The sequence below is a fragment of the Vidua macroura genome, chromosome 1 (genome assembly GCF_024509145.1).
Source record: "Vidua macroura isolate BioBank_ID:100142 chromosome 1, ASM2450914v1, whole genome shotgun sequence".
Taxonomy (NCBI): Eukaryota; Metazoa; Chordata; class Aves; order Passeriformes; family Viduidae; genus Vidua; species Vidua macroura.
Genome location: NC_071571.1, coordinates 152,967,109 through 152,981,496, shown reverse-complemented (window position 1 = coordinate 152,981,496; position 14,388 = coordinate 152,967,109). Strand labels below are relative to the sequence as shown.

Genomic DNA, 14,388 nt, shown 5'->3' with positions numbered 1-14,388 from the left:
AGGATGTGGGAGATCCCTTTCCCCTTGCCAGGCATAGGGAAGGGGGGATTTTAGGATTCTCCATGTCTTTGTGGTCCTTTTCCTTTCCCAGGATTTAGGAACTTTCTTTTACAGGTAAGGGGTGGGTGGGTTCATTCTGGGAGTCTCCCTTAAACCTTTGTGGTTTTCCACAGATTGTGGGGACATATTCCCTGTTTTTTTGGGAATATTCCTGATGTATTAAAGCCTCACCTTTTCAAGTCTGCATTGGGGGGTGGTGGGGAAAGGGATCAGTGTTATTCCTGCCTGGGTAAGGAAGGGAATTTAGGGATACCACACTTCCCCAGCTGCTCCAGGTGCCTCAAGGATCTGCTCCTCCCCCCATTCCTGGGAATTTTTTTGTCCAGTCACTTGCTGCAAAGGGAAACCGGAGCTGCTGCCGTGTCCTGGCAGGGAGCAGCTGATCCATCCCATATGCCAACCCCCTTGGCTGCCTTTCCAAACTTATCCCGGAGCTGGAAAACCTGGAAAATCAACTCTAGGTGCTCCCGGGCTCTGCTTATCTCACCTGCCCCTCTTTCCCTGTGCTGTTCCCAAATTTCCGTCACCTTGGTGGGGTTTGTCTTCTCAATGCTTTTTTTTTTTTTTGATCTTGATGCTTAGGAGGGGAGGGATCCATTTCCAAACTATTTTGGGAACGGGCAGAGCCTGCTGTTGTGCTCCATGGGGTTTTTGAAGGATTACATCCCTGACTAAACTTGCCGAGGCTGCCGCATCGGCGTTCCCAGAAATCCCGTGTGGATTTGTTCTTGTCGCATCCAGGTCGCCGATGATCTGGAATTGATTGGGATCCCGAAGATCACAATCCTTAGGCATGAGAAATTCCCTTTTCTGAGCTGTTTTGCTGTAATTCTTTCCTTTTCCAGGTGTGTCCCATTTCTCCCTGACCTTCAGGTAGGATTTTTCCTCACCTGAGCTGTTCATTCCCAACTCTTTTTTTTTTTCCTCTATTTCTTTTGAAGGTGACACTTTTCCAAGTCTTTCCCTTCTGCTGATTTCCCATATCCATGATTGTCTCATTAGGAATTTTCAGCTTGGAGCAGAAAGTTGTGTTTTTAGGTGGTCAAGGATGGGAATTCTGGTGTTTTCCTGGAATGTGGAGCTTTGTCTCATAGCAAAGGTGATGATAACTTAGGGAAGAGCCAGTTTTAGGGAATGAAACCAGCAGGAATTTAGGAACAGCCAATTTTGGGGAATGAAACCAGCAGAAAAGGTAGTTTTAAATGAACAAAATATTAGATACAAGTGTTAATATTTTGATTTATTTTGATTTCCTTGATAGTTCTTTGACTCATCCTGAATTTCTGGGCCGTGACTTCTCCCAGGGGAGAACATTCCCAATGCCACAGTGTGGTTTTTAATCCTAAAACTTTGTTTTTGTGGAGGTAAAAATGGCAATTTTGAGTGGAAAATGTTGAAAGTTGATGGTTTGTGTGATTAAAATTCCTTTTTCCCAGGTTCTTCCAGGAAAATTGGTGGACAGAAGAGAAATTACTTTTTTTTTTCCCCCCAATTTTTCCTTGCTTAGAAGCTTTATTTCCGTGGAAATTTGGGGTTTTTCAGGACTGAACGTAATGTTTGGCTGCTCACGGAAGCAGAAAGGTGCTGCAGGAATGTTTGGGATCACCCAAAAATTGGGATCCTGAATTCCATCAACACGTGCCAGGATTGGGATGGCAGGTTAGGAATTCTCAGGCTTTCTGGGATGGGAAAGTACTTTTGGATAACATCACAGTAATATTCCTTGTTATTAAAATGAAAATAAACTCATTTTCTGTGGTGTCGGTTCACAAACTTCATGGAGTTGTGGGTAGTTCATTAGCTCCAAGCTTCATTATATGTGGTAATTAATGAACCCATTAATTGTTAATTAAATGATTTGGCTGAGGAGCTGCTGCATCCACAGAAATTGGAATTTTTCTCTAAATTTGTCCTGTGTTTTTTTTTAATGCTGTCATAGGAGCAAAAAAAAGTAAGTACCTTCTAATTGTTGTTTGGTTTTTTTGGGAATTCTGGAAAATCTGGGAATGTCAGCATCAGTGGGATATTTATTACACAGATTCCTGCAGAGTTTTCTTGGAAATAATTAATTTTAAAGAGTTTTTTTTTAATTAATTTCAGCTCTGTCAATGGGAGAGAATGTCCTGGGACTTCCTCATTATGGAATTCCTACTCCAAAATTCACCTCATCCATGAGGGCTGCAGTTCCAGGGCTTGGAGCTGCTTAAAAACTGGAGCAAAATCACTTAAAAAAAATTTAATATTCGGGGAAAATTTTATTTTTGAAATTATTTTTAAAAAAAAGAAATTGTAGGAATTTTTTTGTGCAAAATCCTATAAATTTTTTCTTATTTTACTCATTATTTAATATAATAAATTTATTGCTATGAAAAGATCCTAACACTAATTTATTCCTCTATAAAATAAATTTTAAAATTCCAAATAAGCTCTAATTTTTAATTTTTTCTTTAAATTCAGAATTGAAATCTCAATTTTTAAGCATTTTTAGCTGTATCAAGGTTTCCCAACTCTAAGGAAAAAAAAAAAGAAAAAAATCTTCATTTGCCATTCCTAATAATTTGTCTAATTGGAATCTAATTAATACTTTAAACTATCAATTTGAATGTTTAAAGGCAAAACTTTATTAATATATACATTTAAATGGAAATACTCAAGGCCCAAAAAAAGCATTTATGTATAAATTTTAAATTAAATTTTAAATTCAAATAAATAAATTTTAAATTAAAATTTTAATTAAAAGCAATAAATTTTAAATTAAATTTTAATGAAAATTGAAAATTAAATTGAAATTTAAAGTTAAGCCTTGGACTTGAGGCTTCCAAAGTTTTCCAGGAATTATTGGAATTACAAACTTTTGAGGATATTTCATCTGTGTGGGAATTTTATTTGGCAGCCTCCCACAGGTCAATATTTATTAATTAATTATTCAATTAACCACGAGATTTCCAGCTCCCAGACAAGTTTAATTTGCCAATAACTTGGATTATATCCCAGAATTCAATCCCAGTTTTTCAGCAGCTGCCTTTTAGTATGAAAACCCAATCGGGAGTAAACAACAACCTCCAAAAACTCAAAAATTGGAGCCAGTTTTCCCAAAATTTTGTCTAATTGGGAATAAGTATCAAATAATTAATTACTAATCCACTAACTTGGAATAATATCCTATTTTTCCCGCAGATTTGAATAAAATCCTGTGGGTTTTTTTTCCCTGCCTTAAAATTTCAAATAACAGGGGGAATTCTTGGCAGGAATATTTTAGGAGGAAGGCGGTTTCAGACACATTAAATTCCTTGGAGTTCAAACTTGTCCCAAAAGGGAGAAATAAATGGAATATTCGCGCTTTTTCCCGGGAATGTTAATGGATAAAAACGTCTCCTGCATGCCCTTGCTTTGCTCTGCTGCCACTACATTTGTTGTGCTTATCTCTCCATGCTGCCCATTTTTTTTGGGAAGATGAGGACACGGAAAAATCCCTGCTCCATGGACAAAGCTTGGCCGGAAAAGCACCGGAACAACGAAGCCGAGCGGGAAGCGCCGGAGCGGGAAGCGCCGGAGGCCGAGGCCATCAACGGGATCTGCCACGAGGACTCCATCGAGGGGGAATTCAAGGGGGACCCAAAAAAACCCAGGAATGGCAAAAAACAACGGAAACGGAAGCGCTCCCCAAAACCCAAAGCTCAGGATTCCAAGCTGGAGGCGATCCTGGCGGGAATGTCGGCGGAGCACGTGTGGTTTGACAAGCCCTTGTATGACCGCGCCGAGTACGCCTACAGGATAAAATTAGCCAGTTCCCAGAGTTGGGAATCACCTGGGACTGGAAAAATGGCTCAGGAATCTCCTGCCATGACCAGGTCGAAATCCAGCCAAGATATTCCCAAGGCAAAGATGCTCCCGGCGTGTTCCCATGGAAACCTGGCCGCCTGTCACCACGTTGTCCAAGGGGTTTGGATCAACAAGTTTGACTTCGATAAGGCCGAGAGGGCGTTCATGGAAAAATCCCAGTTTTTCCTTCCTCCCAACGTCTTGGCCATCCCATCCGTGTGGGCAAATTCCAGGCTGGGAACGCCGGACGAGGGCTACGGCACGGCCTTGCCCACTCCTGCCACGCCAGGCTTGGCTCCCGGCATTCCCAACTCTCCCGTGGCCTCCATTCCCAGTTTGCCCGGCTCCGACCAGCAGACGGTCAATGGGAAGCCGCAGATTTCCAACTGGGAAGTTCTGGCGTCCGAGGTGTGGCTGGAAAAGCCTCTCTACGATGATGCAGAGAAGAATTTTTATGAGAAGATGTTGGACGGGCACCCCTCGGATAAAACCCAGCGGCGGCAACGCGGCTGCCCGGAAGAATCCAAGAACCACAACCCTGGGAAGCAAACGGGAATCGCCTCCAGCAACCCTCAGCTTCCCGATATTCCCAAGGAAAATCCCACCTGCTTTTTCCTGCACAAGGACAGCGAATCCGTGTGGCTGAACAAGGTGACCTACGACAGGGCTGAATCCCGATATTTTGCCCTGGAAGCGGCCAGAGCAGCGGAGAAAACAGGGATCCAGGAATCTGCTGCAGGAAATCCCTCCCATCCAGCTGCTCCGAGCATTCCCGCTCCAGAAATGAAGTAGGAGAAGTTTCTTTGGGGGTAACACCCATGCAAAAAAAACAAACAAACAAAAAAAAAAAAAAAAAAAACAACCCAAAAAAAAAACCGGCCAGGTCGGGATTGAGCCAGAAGGAATTTGCATGTGGAGAAGACTTGGAGATGATCCCAATGGGCAGGGAGCAGGGGGAAAAAATCCTTCAAGGAGTTCCCCTTCTCCTGAGGAATTCTGGTGGATAAAGGCTGTGTTTGTGTGGATCTAGAGGTTGAATGTTTAAAGGCAGGGCTGGGAAGTGAGCTCATTATCCCCCTTCTTGCATGGATACGGCACCATCCTCCTTTCCATCCTCTCATTCCATATAGAAATCAGCATCGTAACCAGGATCCAGCTTGAAGAAGGTTTGGAAATGATTGGAGTACGATTTAGGGAATCACTCTGGTGGGAGCATGTGCTGTAGTTTGGTTTTTTGAGGGAATTTATATCCAGTCTGTTAATTTTTGGAATGCCCTTGGATTTTCTCCAAAGGCAGAGCTAAGGTAGAGACAGATATTCCTGGAAAAAAAAGACTATTGGAGCATCTGTCATTATTTCTGACACTTCTGATCCATGAATTTTGTTGGGATTTGTTGGAAAGCTTTTAGGATCTTTGTGCCAAGAGATTTAGGGGTCAATTACCTTTCACCTGGTCCTGTTCGGGATCATTCCCTCTTTAGTTGGTCATAATTGGATGTTTGGGAAAATCCACATGTCTCTGTAAAAACGTGGGATAAATTTGGCTGTATTTGGGATTTTCTGCGAATGATCCTGGTTGGAATTCCAGCAGGTCCTGGAGATTTGGGTGTGGAAAGCGGTTTTGCTGCAGCTCCTGTGTCTGGTGGCCTTTGGTCTCTTCCAAGTGGGTAGATAAGGACAGATTTGATTTCAGGAAAATCATCTCTGGCTTCTATGGAAGTGTTTTAGGGAAAACTATGGGATTTGGGACGATGAGGAGAGGCTTTGTGAAACCTTCTCCAGTTGTGGTTTTCTTGTGCTGCTCTCCACCTCCTCAAACTTCTGCTGGCTCTGTCCCTTCCTGGAATTCAGGGCATTTCCTCTTTTCCTCTGTTTCCCTTCAAATTAAGAATTTAACCCACCTTTGTAAGCTGCTCCATAAAAATCCCCAATTCTCACTCAGCAGGATTTGGGGTGTTTTTTTCTGTTTTTCCATGTAGTGCCAGGTCTGTCCCCTCCAAGTGTCCCCTCCAAAGATTTCCCAGTGAACTTGTGGATGGCCCATCCCTTGAGGTATCCAGGGAAAAGCTGGATGAGGCTTGGAGCAACCTGGGATAGTGGAAGGTGTCCCATAGCAGGGGGTTGGAACTAAATGATCTTTATGGTCTTTTCCGACCCAAACCATTCCATGATTTCAATTCCCTTTTTATTTTCCTACACAAGACATTTTCCTTAGCATGAACTAGAAAATAATGGGGTTTTTTTGATTTTTTTTTTTTCTTGTTTTGTGGAATAAAGTCTGGATCAGCTGATTCATCCCATCCCCACTCCACACCCAGGTCAGGCAGGTGGGTGATTAATCTGTCCTGCTTTTTTAAGAGGATCCTGGATACTTAAATCCGCAGCCAAGCCGAGCTGCAGGCACAGAACACGCTCCTGACGAGCTGTTAACCTTCAATCCTTGCTGGAATTCACTTTTTGTGGATATTTTTCCCCCCGCCTTTTCCCAGGAAAATGGCTGTGGATTACTTCCTGCACGACAAGATCTGGTTTGAGAAGTTCAAATACGACGACGCCGAGCGAAGGTTCTACGAGCAGATGAACGGCCCCATGGGTGGCCCCTCCCACCAGCAGGTAATTCCCAATCCCAGGAATTCCAGAGTAAGTCAAAGGACATGATCCACCTGGATTTTTGTGGGATTTCCACTCTCAGTGTTGGTTTTTCCCCCAGATCTTCCTGGAGCTCTCTAAGCTGTTTTAAGACCCGTTTGGGTTTTTTTTCTTTCCCCACTGTTTTCTGTGGAATCTGAAGGATTTGATCCCAAGGAACTGGGAGATCAGGTGCCCTTCTAACAGGTGAACCAGTCTCAGCTTCCAGGAGTTATCCATAATTTTTCCAGGCTGCTGGGATCTGTGGTGGCACAGTTTGAGCTGGAAATCCCCAAACCCCCGATTTTATTGGCAAAGAGCATCCCTGACTCCCCTTCATCCAGGGAAAATGCTGCTGTGCTTCTATTTTGGAGCAGTCCTTTGGGATATTCCAAGGGAATACAAACCTAAAGTTTGAGCAGCGGCACCACAGCTGCAAAGATTTTTGGGGGGGATTTTTTTATTCCTCTCTTTGTGCTCCTGGAAATATTCCAGGTGTTCCAGTGGAAGACTCTGTTCGTGGTACCGGTGAGTTGGGGAGGGGAAGGTGGAGGGGGAAGCATGATCCTGCTGAGCTGAAATATTTCCAGCTTCAATATTATACCAAAATTATTCCTGATCCAAGGTTCAGAGCTTTCCTAACTTCTTCCTGCACCTAACTGCTTGTGCCTTTGGAATGCTGAGTGTTCTGTGCCTCTTTCCAAGTGTTTACAGGGAAGCTTTTTGCTGAAATTACAACTTTTAGGCACATTCCAGCTATTCCTGCTGCCCATTCTGGCTTAGCTGCTGGCACAGCACCTGGGAGACCGGGAATAAAAAAAATTGGGAGCTCTGGATGAGTGCTGGAAGTAGGTTTTGGAGTGAAAACCTCTTGGAACAGTTCAACTATTTCAAGGCACATCAGGAGCTTCCAGTGAAGGAGGTTGGCCTGGGAGAGGTGGTTTGAAGGATGTCTGGAGGAATTCATCAGCCACTTCCACCATGGAAAAATGTTCTTAAAACCTCCTTGGAAGCAGCAGGAAGTGGAGCCCACCTGGATGTGTCCAGGCTGTTTTTTCCTTTATTTTCTGTTTAACTCAGGATTTGGGGGTTTGTGGGAAATTTCACATCTCAAGTCTTGCTGGTGAGGATTGCAGTCTGGGAAAGGCAAGGAGTGAACAGATTGTGGAATTTCCAGGGAGGGAATCTTGAAATCCAGGCTAAGGCATGGCAGCAGGAGCATAGGGAAAAAATTCCTGGTGTTCTGGGTCCCGCCTCTCTGGATAGAGCAGAGTCAGGGTTGTCACTTCCTGCCTGAACTCAGGTAATAATATGGAAAAATCCTGCCGGAGGCTGGGATTTTAAGGAGTTCTGGAGTCACTCCAACCTTCTGGCAGCATCCCAAACTTTTCAGGGTAATTATAGGGAATTTAAAAGCTCTTTGACTGGATGATCCTTCTGTACACGTGACCAGGGATTGCCCGATTTAGCCCCAATCCTTATGGCAAAAATCACTGAATCATGGAAAGGACAATTCCCAATTTTCCCAATTCCCTCGCTCCTTCCTTTTGTTTTATTTTTTTTTAACTTCCTTGATGATTTTTTTTTTTTCCCCCCCATGTTTTAATATCTTTTTTTAAAAAAGAAACTCTTGGTTCTTTCTGCGCTGTTTGCAGGAGAACGGAGCCAGCACGATCCTCCGCGACATTGCCAGAGCCAGGGAGAATATCCAGAAATCGCTGGCCGGAGTGAGTACCCAAGCTCTCACCAGCTGGCTGCCTGCATCCCCATTTTTTTCTTTTTATGGAATTCTAATCCCAGAGATCGTTTGGCTTCTTGGTTGGAAGTTAGAGGAGAAGACCAAGGTGTGCAGCGCCGTGTGCCACCAGCTCCGCCCCGTCCCCACGCGCTGCTCGCCTGCAGCACTGCCAAAACTGGATTTGGGTTAAAAGAATTCCCTGAATTGGGCTTTTCCTTCCTTTCTTCTTGTTTTTGTTTTTTTGTTTTTTTGTTTTTTTTTTTTTTTGTGGTTTTTTTTTTTTGTGGTTTTTTTTTTTTTGTGGTTTTTTTTTTTTTTTTTTGTTTTCGTTTTAGTTTTAGTTTTTGTTTTTTTTCCTGGTGGGATGTTCCCATGGGTCTTAACTAACAGGTTCCAACTCGCTGAGCGTGTGGCTCTTTTTTGGGATACACTGGGCTGCCACCTTCTCTTCCCCGTTTTGCTTCCAGTTTAGGGGATGTGCAAAAAAAACACCAAAAAAAAAAGGTGTTTTCCATCTGCTGCATCCAGGGAATTCAGCTTGGCTACAAGCTCTGAGGCTGGAGCATCCTGGAGGAGCTCAGGAATTTACTTTGTGGAGGTGTTTTTGTGCTGAGTGCAGACAAGACCGTTAAAAAAAATTCATTTTTGTAAAAGAAAGTTAAAATATTAATTAGTGGTTTTATGGGAAAGGAAGATCCATGGAATACAGCCCAGGTGTCTTGATTTCCTGCCTCTGCAGTGGGACTTCCAAAGGAATCCATCCATTATTTGGTCTTATAATTCTCTCTTGGAATGTTCAGCACACTCAGTTTCTATCTTTGATCAGTCCAATATCAGGGAATAACAAAGGATTCCCCCTTTCCCAAGGGGAATATTCCATATTCCTCCTTACACCAGCAGAAAGGAGACGAGCATTTGGGATGAATATAAGGAATCAGGATTTCAGCCAGCAGCTTAAAAAAAAATTTTCCTGAACTGTCTCATTTTATAAAAAAAAATATGGCTAAAGGAGGCCCCCATCCCAAACAGGGTAAAAAGTTCCTTTGGGAGGAACTTTTGGAACTGGGCAAGGGGCAGGGGATCTAAACCCAAACCACCTGGAAGTGCTGCTCATCCTCATCTTCCAGAGTGTTTTGCCAAAGATGAGGAATTTCTTTCCTGACTCCTGTTAAAGAGCTTTTTTGGGAGGGAATCCCAGAAGTTTGGGTCATCCAGGTGGTGTAACAGGGAATTGGTAAAGCAACAGCCCAAAGCCAGGTCAGGAATTCTGGGATATAAATTGTTTGGAGACCTTTTTGGGGATTAGTGCTGGATGTAAAAAATTCCTCTGCTAGATATATTTTTTTTTTTCCTGCGGAAGGGGTTGGATCTTTCATGTGGCTGCAAAATAGTCGGAATATCCCTCAAGGATCATCATTAATGTTGGGTAACCAGGCTGGACTTTAGGACATTCCTAAACTTCTTCCTTGCGTTCCCAACCCCCACATTTACACTGTGTGACCCAGAGAAAAGCGGCAAGAGCAAACATCCCAGGATTTTTGTCTTTCCTTCTTCCAGAGTTATTGTCAGGAGTCTTAGGATGTGACAAGGGAAGAGCTGGCTGTGAAAAGATGGGAAAATGGGAGTTTAGTGCCTTTTTGCTGGGAATTTCAGGCTGGGATTGTGTTATAAAACGTAGGAATGAGCACTTGGAATATGATGAGAGTCTGGAGTTCCTTGATTATGAGGAGAAGCAGGAAGTAGAATAGGAACTTCCACCTGAACGTGAGGGAAAATTTTGTTGTTTCTGATACTTAAAACGTATTTTAGGGATTCAAACTTCAGGGAATAACAGACGTTTATATCCCAAGTTGTTAGTCCGAAGTCCCGTTTTGTACCCTTCATAATTCCCAGGGATTTGATTTGTTTGGAGAATTAAGTTTATGCACAATTCCAGCCTTCCCAAGCAATTCAGCTGTCCAGAATATTTGAGATAGGCCGCAGCTTTAAGGTGGGTTCAGCACAAAAATTGTGGCTTAAAAATAAAGGATTTTAGGGCTTTATACAAAGAGTGCAGAGGAAGGGAGGAAAGTGATGCTGTGGAACTCCCCACCTTTGGAATTTTGAATTCTTATCCCTGATAAAATTAATGGATGCTTGTGTGGAGCTGGAAGTTGGAAGAGGGAATGGTTTTTGTGTGCTGTAACGGAGGTATGGTGTCCACATTCCCAAAGCTTGGAGTATCCTCTCCTCAGGGAAGATCTCACAGTCTCATAAAGGCAATTCTTCCATAATTTTTGAGGATTTGGGACATGGTTGTGCCTCTTGCATTGTCTTATGGGATCCAATTAAGATTTATTTATTGCTTCAGCTTGGGACAGGTATCCTTTGCTCTTCCCATGCTCTTCCCTCTTTTTTTTTTTTTAATTATTATTGACAGGGAAGAGAAATCTCTCCTTGTGTTGGCACTGCTGGGGCACCTCCAATCCTGGGATCAGTTTAGGGTCCTCGTGACAAGAAGGACATTAAGGGGCTGGAGTGTTTCCAGGGAAGAGAATGGACTGGGAAGGGTCTGGAGCACCAGGAGCAGCTGTGGGAGCTGGGAGGGCTCAGCCTGGAAAAAAAAGAGGTTCAGGGGGGACCTTCTCACTTCCATAAATCCCTGACAGGATTCCCAAGTGGGAATCGGGATCTACTCCCAGGGAATGGCAGGATGAGAGGAAACCATGAGAGGGGAAATTTAGCTGGAATATTTGGAAAATTCCTCATGGAAAGGGCTGTCCAGTCCTGGCACAGAGGTGGAGTCCCCATCCTGGAGGGATTTAACGTCCCTGTGGATGTGGCACTTGGGGACACGCTCAGTGGTGGCCCCGGGGGAACTGTTGGGACTCGATGGACTCAGGGATTTTCCCACCTCCGTAATTCCATGATTTCCATCCTTGGAGCATCAGGGCTGGCATGGTGTGATGAGCCCACAGCGCTGCACGAGCTCCCTGCAGACACTGAGATGTTGGTGGAGAAGATCCCAGAATTCCTGGGGGAACGTTTGTGTGCAGTGCAAGGCTGTTTCCCACCGCTCCATAACTTCCCCTTGCATGCGGCTCTTCCCTGCGCTTGAGCTCCCTCTGGAATTGCGAAACCTTTTCCCATCTTCCCAAACTTTTTCCCACCCTGCAGCAGAAGACCCCTGCTCGGAGCAAGGAAGCTCCTTGTGCCCGTCCCAAGAAACAGTCGGGACGCTCCGCTGTAAGTGAGCCGTGCATGGATGGAGCCTGTGGAAAAACGGGAGAGGATTTGGTGGGACGAGGATGGAGCAAGTTCTCCTTCCTCAGGGTTTGTCCTTTTCGCACTGGGATAAACCTGGATAATGGGATCTCATCCCAGCTCCGTGTCCAAGGATCTGCACTCATCTTCCTGAGCCTGAATCCACAGCTGAGGCATCGGAGATGGAATTTTTTCCTACCCCTTTGATATTTCCCAGCCTCATCCTTGGAAGTGTCCAAGGCTGGGTTGGACAGGGCTTGAAACAGCTTGGGATAGTGGAATATGGTCTTGGATGATCCTTAAAATCCCAACGTCAACCATTCCATGATTCAGACCTTTCCTTGTGCCTTGTATTCTTCATCTTATCCCTGCTTTTCCCTCTTTCCATCTTACGTGACTGCTGAGAATTCACACTGGAATGAAAGAGAATAAATTATTCTCTCTTCACTTAGAAATGACAATTCAAGGGCAAATCCTGTTATTTTCTTTCCCTTTGTTGCCTGAAATTGATGGATAAGGAACCTCCTTAGCATTAAAAAAAAAAAGAAGAAGCTCTTTTTTTTTGCTGTCAAAAAATCCATTGAAACCAGAGTTGGAATAATTACCCCCTCAGGATGTGTTGAAGCAGATTGAAATTGTTAGGAATTAAAGGCTGGTCTGGGGAAGGTGGGAGTGTAGAATTCCTGGGATCTTTCCAGCTTTCCTAGTGTGACCTTAGGCAGGTCATTCCTGTCCTTCAGTGGGTTGGGAGAGGAGACCAAGGGACTCCAAGATTTTTAAGGGGCTTGGTGTGAAACTTTATATAAATTTTACATGGGTTTAGTGGCATTTTGGGATCTGAGAGTGGGAAATGTGATTTTATCCTTTGCTCCTTGGTGCCAACTGAAATTCCTCGGGATTTAGTCCATGCTTCATCGTATAGAGCTGCTCCATTAGTTTCTATCCTAATTTAGAGAAAATATCCTTGGTTTTAGTTCAGCTCGTGAACTTCCTCTCTCCCTGAAGACACAACTCTGCTTTGCTTCATGGATTTTTTGGGAGGAGGGGAAACAACTCAATTTCATCCCGGTTTTCCTCGTTGCAGAGTGCAAGCACAACCTCCTCTGGAGCTGCTGGTGACCAAAATGAGCTCCTGTCCCGAATTTCCCACCTGGAAGTGGAAAACCAGAACCTCCGTAGTGGTGAGTGGGAGAATTCCTTGTCCTGGCTGGAGACCTGATGTGCAACTGGGAATTTAAGCTCATTTTTCCTGTTTTTCCCTCCTTTTCCCAGTTGTTGCAGACCTCCAGATGGCCATTTTCAAGCTGGAAAGCCGCCTGAATGCTCTGGAGAAATCCTCAACTTCCCACCAGCCCTCATCTGTTCCTCCAACCCAGGTGAGCCTTGGAAAAATGCTGGAATTTTTTTTCTAGGAATGATAACCAAAGATCCATGTGGACAAACATCCTCTTGATAAATGCATATAAATCCCACAGCGTGAGGATTGTTCAGTGTCCTGAGCAGTGGAGATTCCTATTCCTGGGCTTTTTTTGGCTGCTCTGCTCCAGCTCCAGGTTGATCTTTTCCCTCTTTTACCCTTTAAAAATCCTTGGATCTGGTGAAGAAAGTGGAACCGTTCAGCGTTCCCTCAAAAAAAGTGGAGCTCCCGGCCAAGAAAGCTGAGCCAGCTGCTGCTGAGGAGGATGAGGATGATGACATTGACCTTTTTGGGAGTGATGATGAGGAGGAAGACCAGGAAGCTGCCAAAGTCCGGGAAGAGCGGCTCCGGCAGTACGCGGAGAAGAAGGCCAAGAAGCCGGGACTCATTGCCAAGTCTTCCATCCTGCTGGATGTGAAGCCGGTGAGTGGCTTTGGGAATTTGGGAGCTCTGGGAGTGGGGCTGGGAATCCTCTCTCGTCCAAATGGATGGTGGTGGCACCTGTGGAATTCCAAACAATTGCTCGGAGCCAGGTGGGATTTGTTGCCGTGGAAGCCTGGAGTGGGTTTGGATAGATGTGACCTTAAATCCCATCTCATTCCATAGGCAGGGACACTTTTCACTATCCCAGGTTGCTCCAACCTGGCCTTGGACCAGGGGCCAGGGGGGCAGCCACAGCTTCTCTGGGAATTCTATTCCAGGGCCTCACCACCCTCCCAGGGAGGAATTTCTTCCCAATATCCCGTGTAATCTTACCCTAGTAGAGTTTAAAACCATTCCCCCTTGTTCTGTCATTCCATCCTTGTCCGAAGTCCCTCTCCAGCTTTCTTGGATCTCCTTGAGGCACTGGAAGGGGCTCTGTGGTCTTCTGGAGCCTTCTCCAGCCAAGAAAGGGCACTTCGGATCAGTTGTGACATTCCCAAAGATGTCACCTGGATACCCCTTGGATGATGATCTCCAGGAAAACACTAAAACCTCCCGATTCCCTTTTTTTCCAGTGGGATGATGAGACCGACATGGCCAAGATGGAGGAGTGTGTCCGGTCCATCCACATGGACGGGTTGGTGTGGGGAGCCTCCAAACTGGTCCCGGTCGGATACGGAATCAAGAAACTCCAAATCCAGTGTGTGGTGGAGGACGAGAAAGTTGGGACAGACATCCTGGAGGAGGAGATCACCAAGTTTGAGGACTACGTAAGTCTTGGAATGGGATGTGGGAAGGGCCTGGAACCCACGGGAGGGGAGGTTAACTCAGGTGTGTTTTCCTGGGAACACCTGGATGACTCCAGCTTTTGTCCCCTTCCAGGTGCAGAGCGTGGATATTGCTGCTTTTAACAAGATTTAGAAGGGAAAACTGTATCCCCCTCATCCGAACCTGGAATTAATAAAGATGAACATTGGGAGTGCATTTGGGAGTTGGGTTGTGGGTTTTTTCCCTCGGGTGCAGCTTCTCCGGGGAGATTTGATTGGAGATTTTGGGA

General features: G+C 44.8%; 1 protein-coding gene across 4 annotated transcripts; it reads left to right on the top strand.

Annotated features, from left to right (window-relative positions):
• The first annotated feature begins 3,513 nt into the window (after positions 1-3,513).
• EEF1D (eukaryotic translation elongation factor 1 delta) lies at positions 3,514-14,315 on the top strand. Of its 4 annotated transcripts, XM_053979302.1 has the most exons (9): positions 3,514-4,670; positions 6,372-6,495; positions 8,166-8,237; positions 11,405-11,473; positions 12,576-12,672; positions 12,764-12,867; positions 13,095-13,331; positions 13,907-14,101; positions 14,214-14,315. In XM_053979302.1, exons 1-9 carry the CDS (start codon positions 3,514-3,516, stop codon positions 14,250-14,252), a joined length of 2,094 nt encoding a protein of 697 aa, XP_053835277.1. In that variant the 3' UTR covers positions 14,253-14,315. The 4 variants fall into 4 exon arrangements, with proteins under 4 accessions (XP_053835277.1, XP_053835296.1, XP_053835286.1 ...); XM_053979321.1 differs by lacking the exon at positions 8,166-8,237; XM_053979311.1 differs by lacking the exon at positions 11,405-11,473.
• The last annotated feature ends 73 nt before the right edge of the window (positions 14,316-14,388 follow it).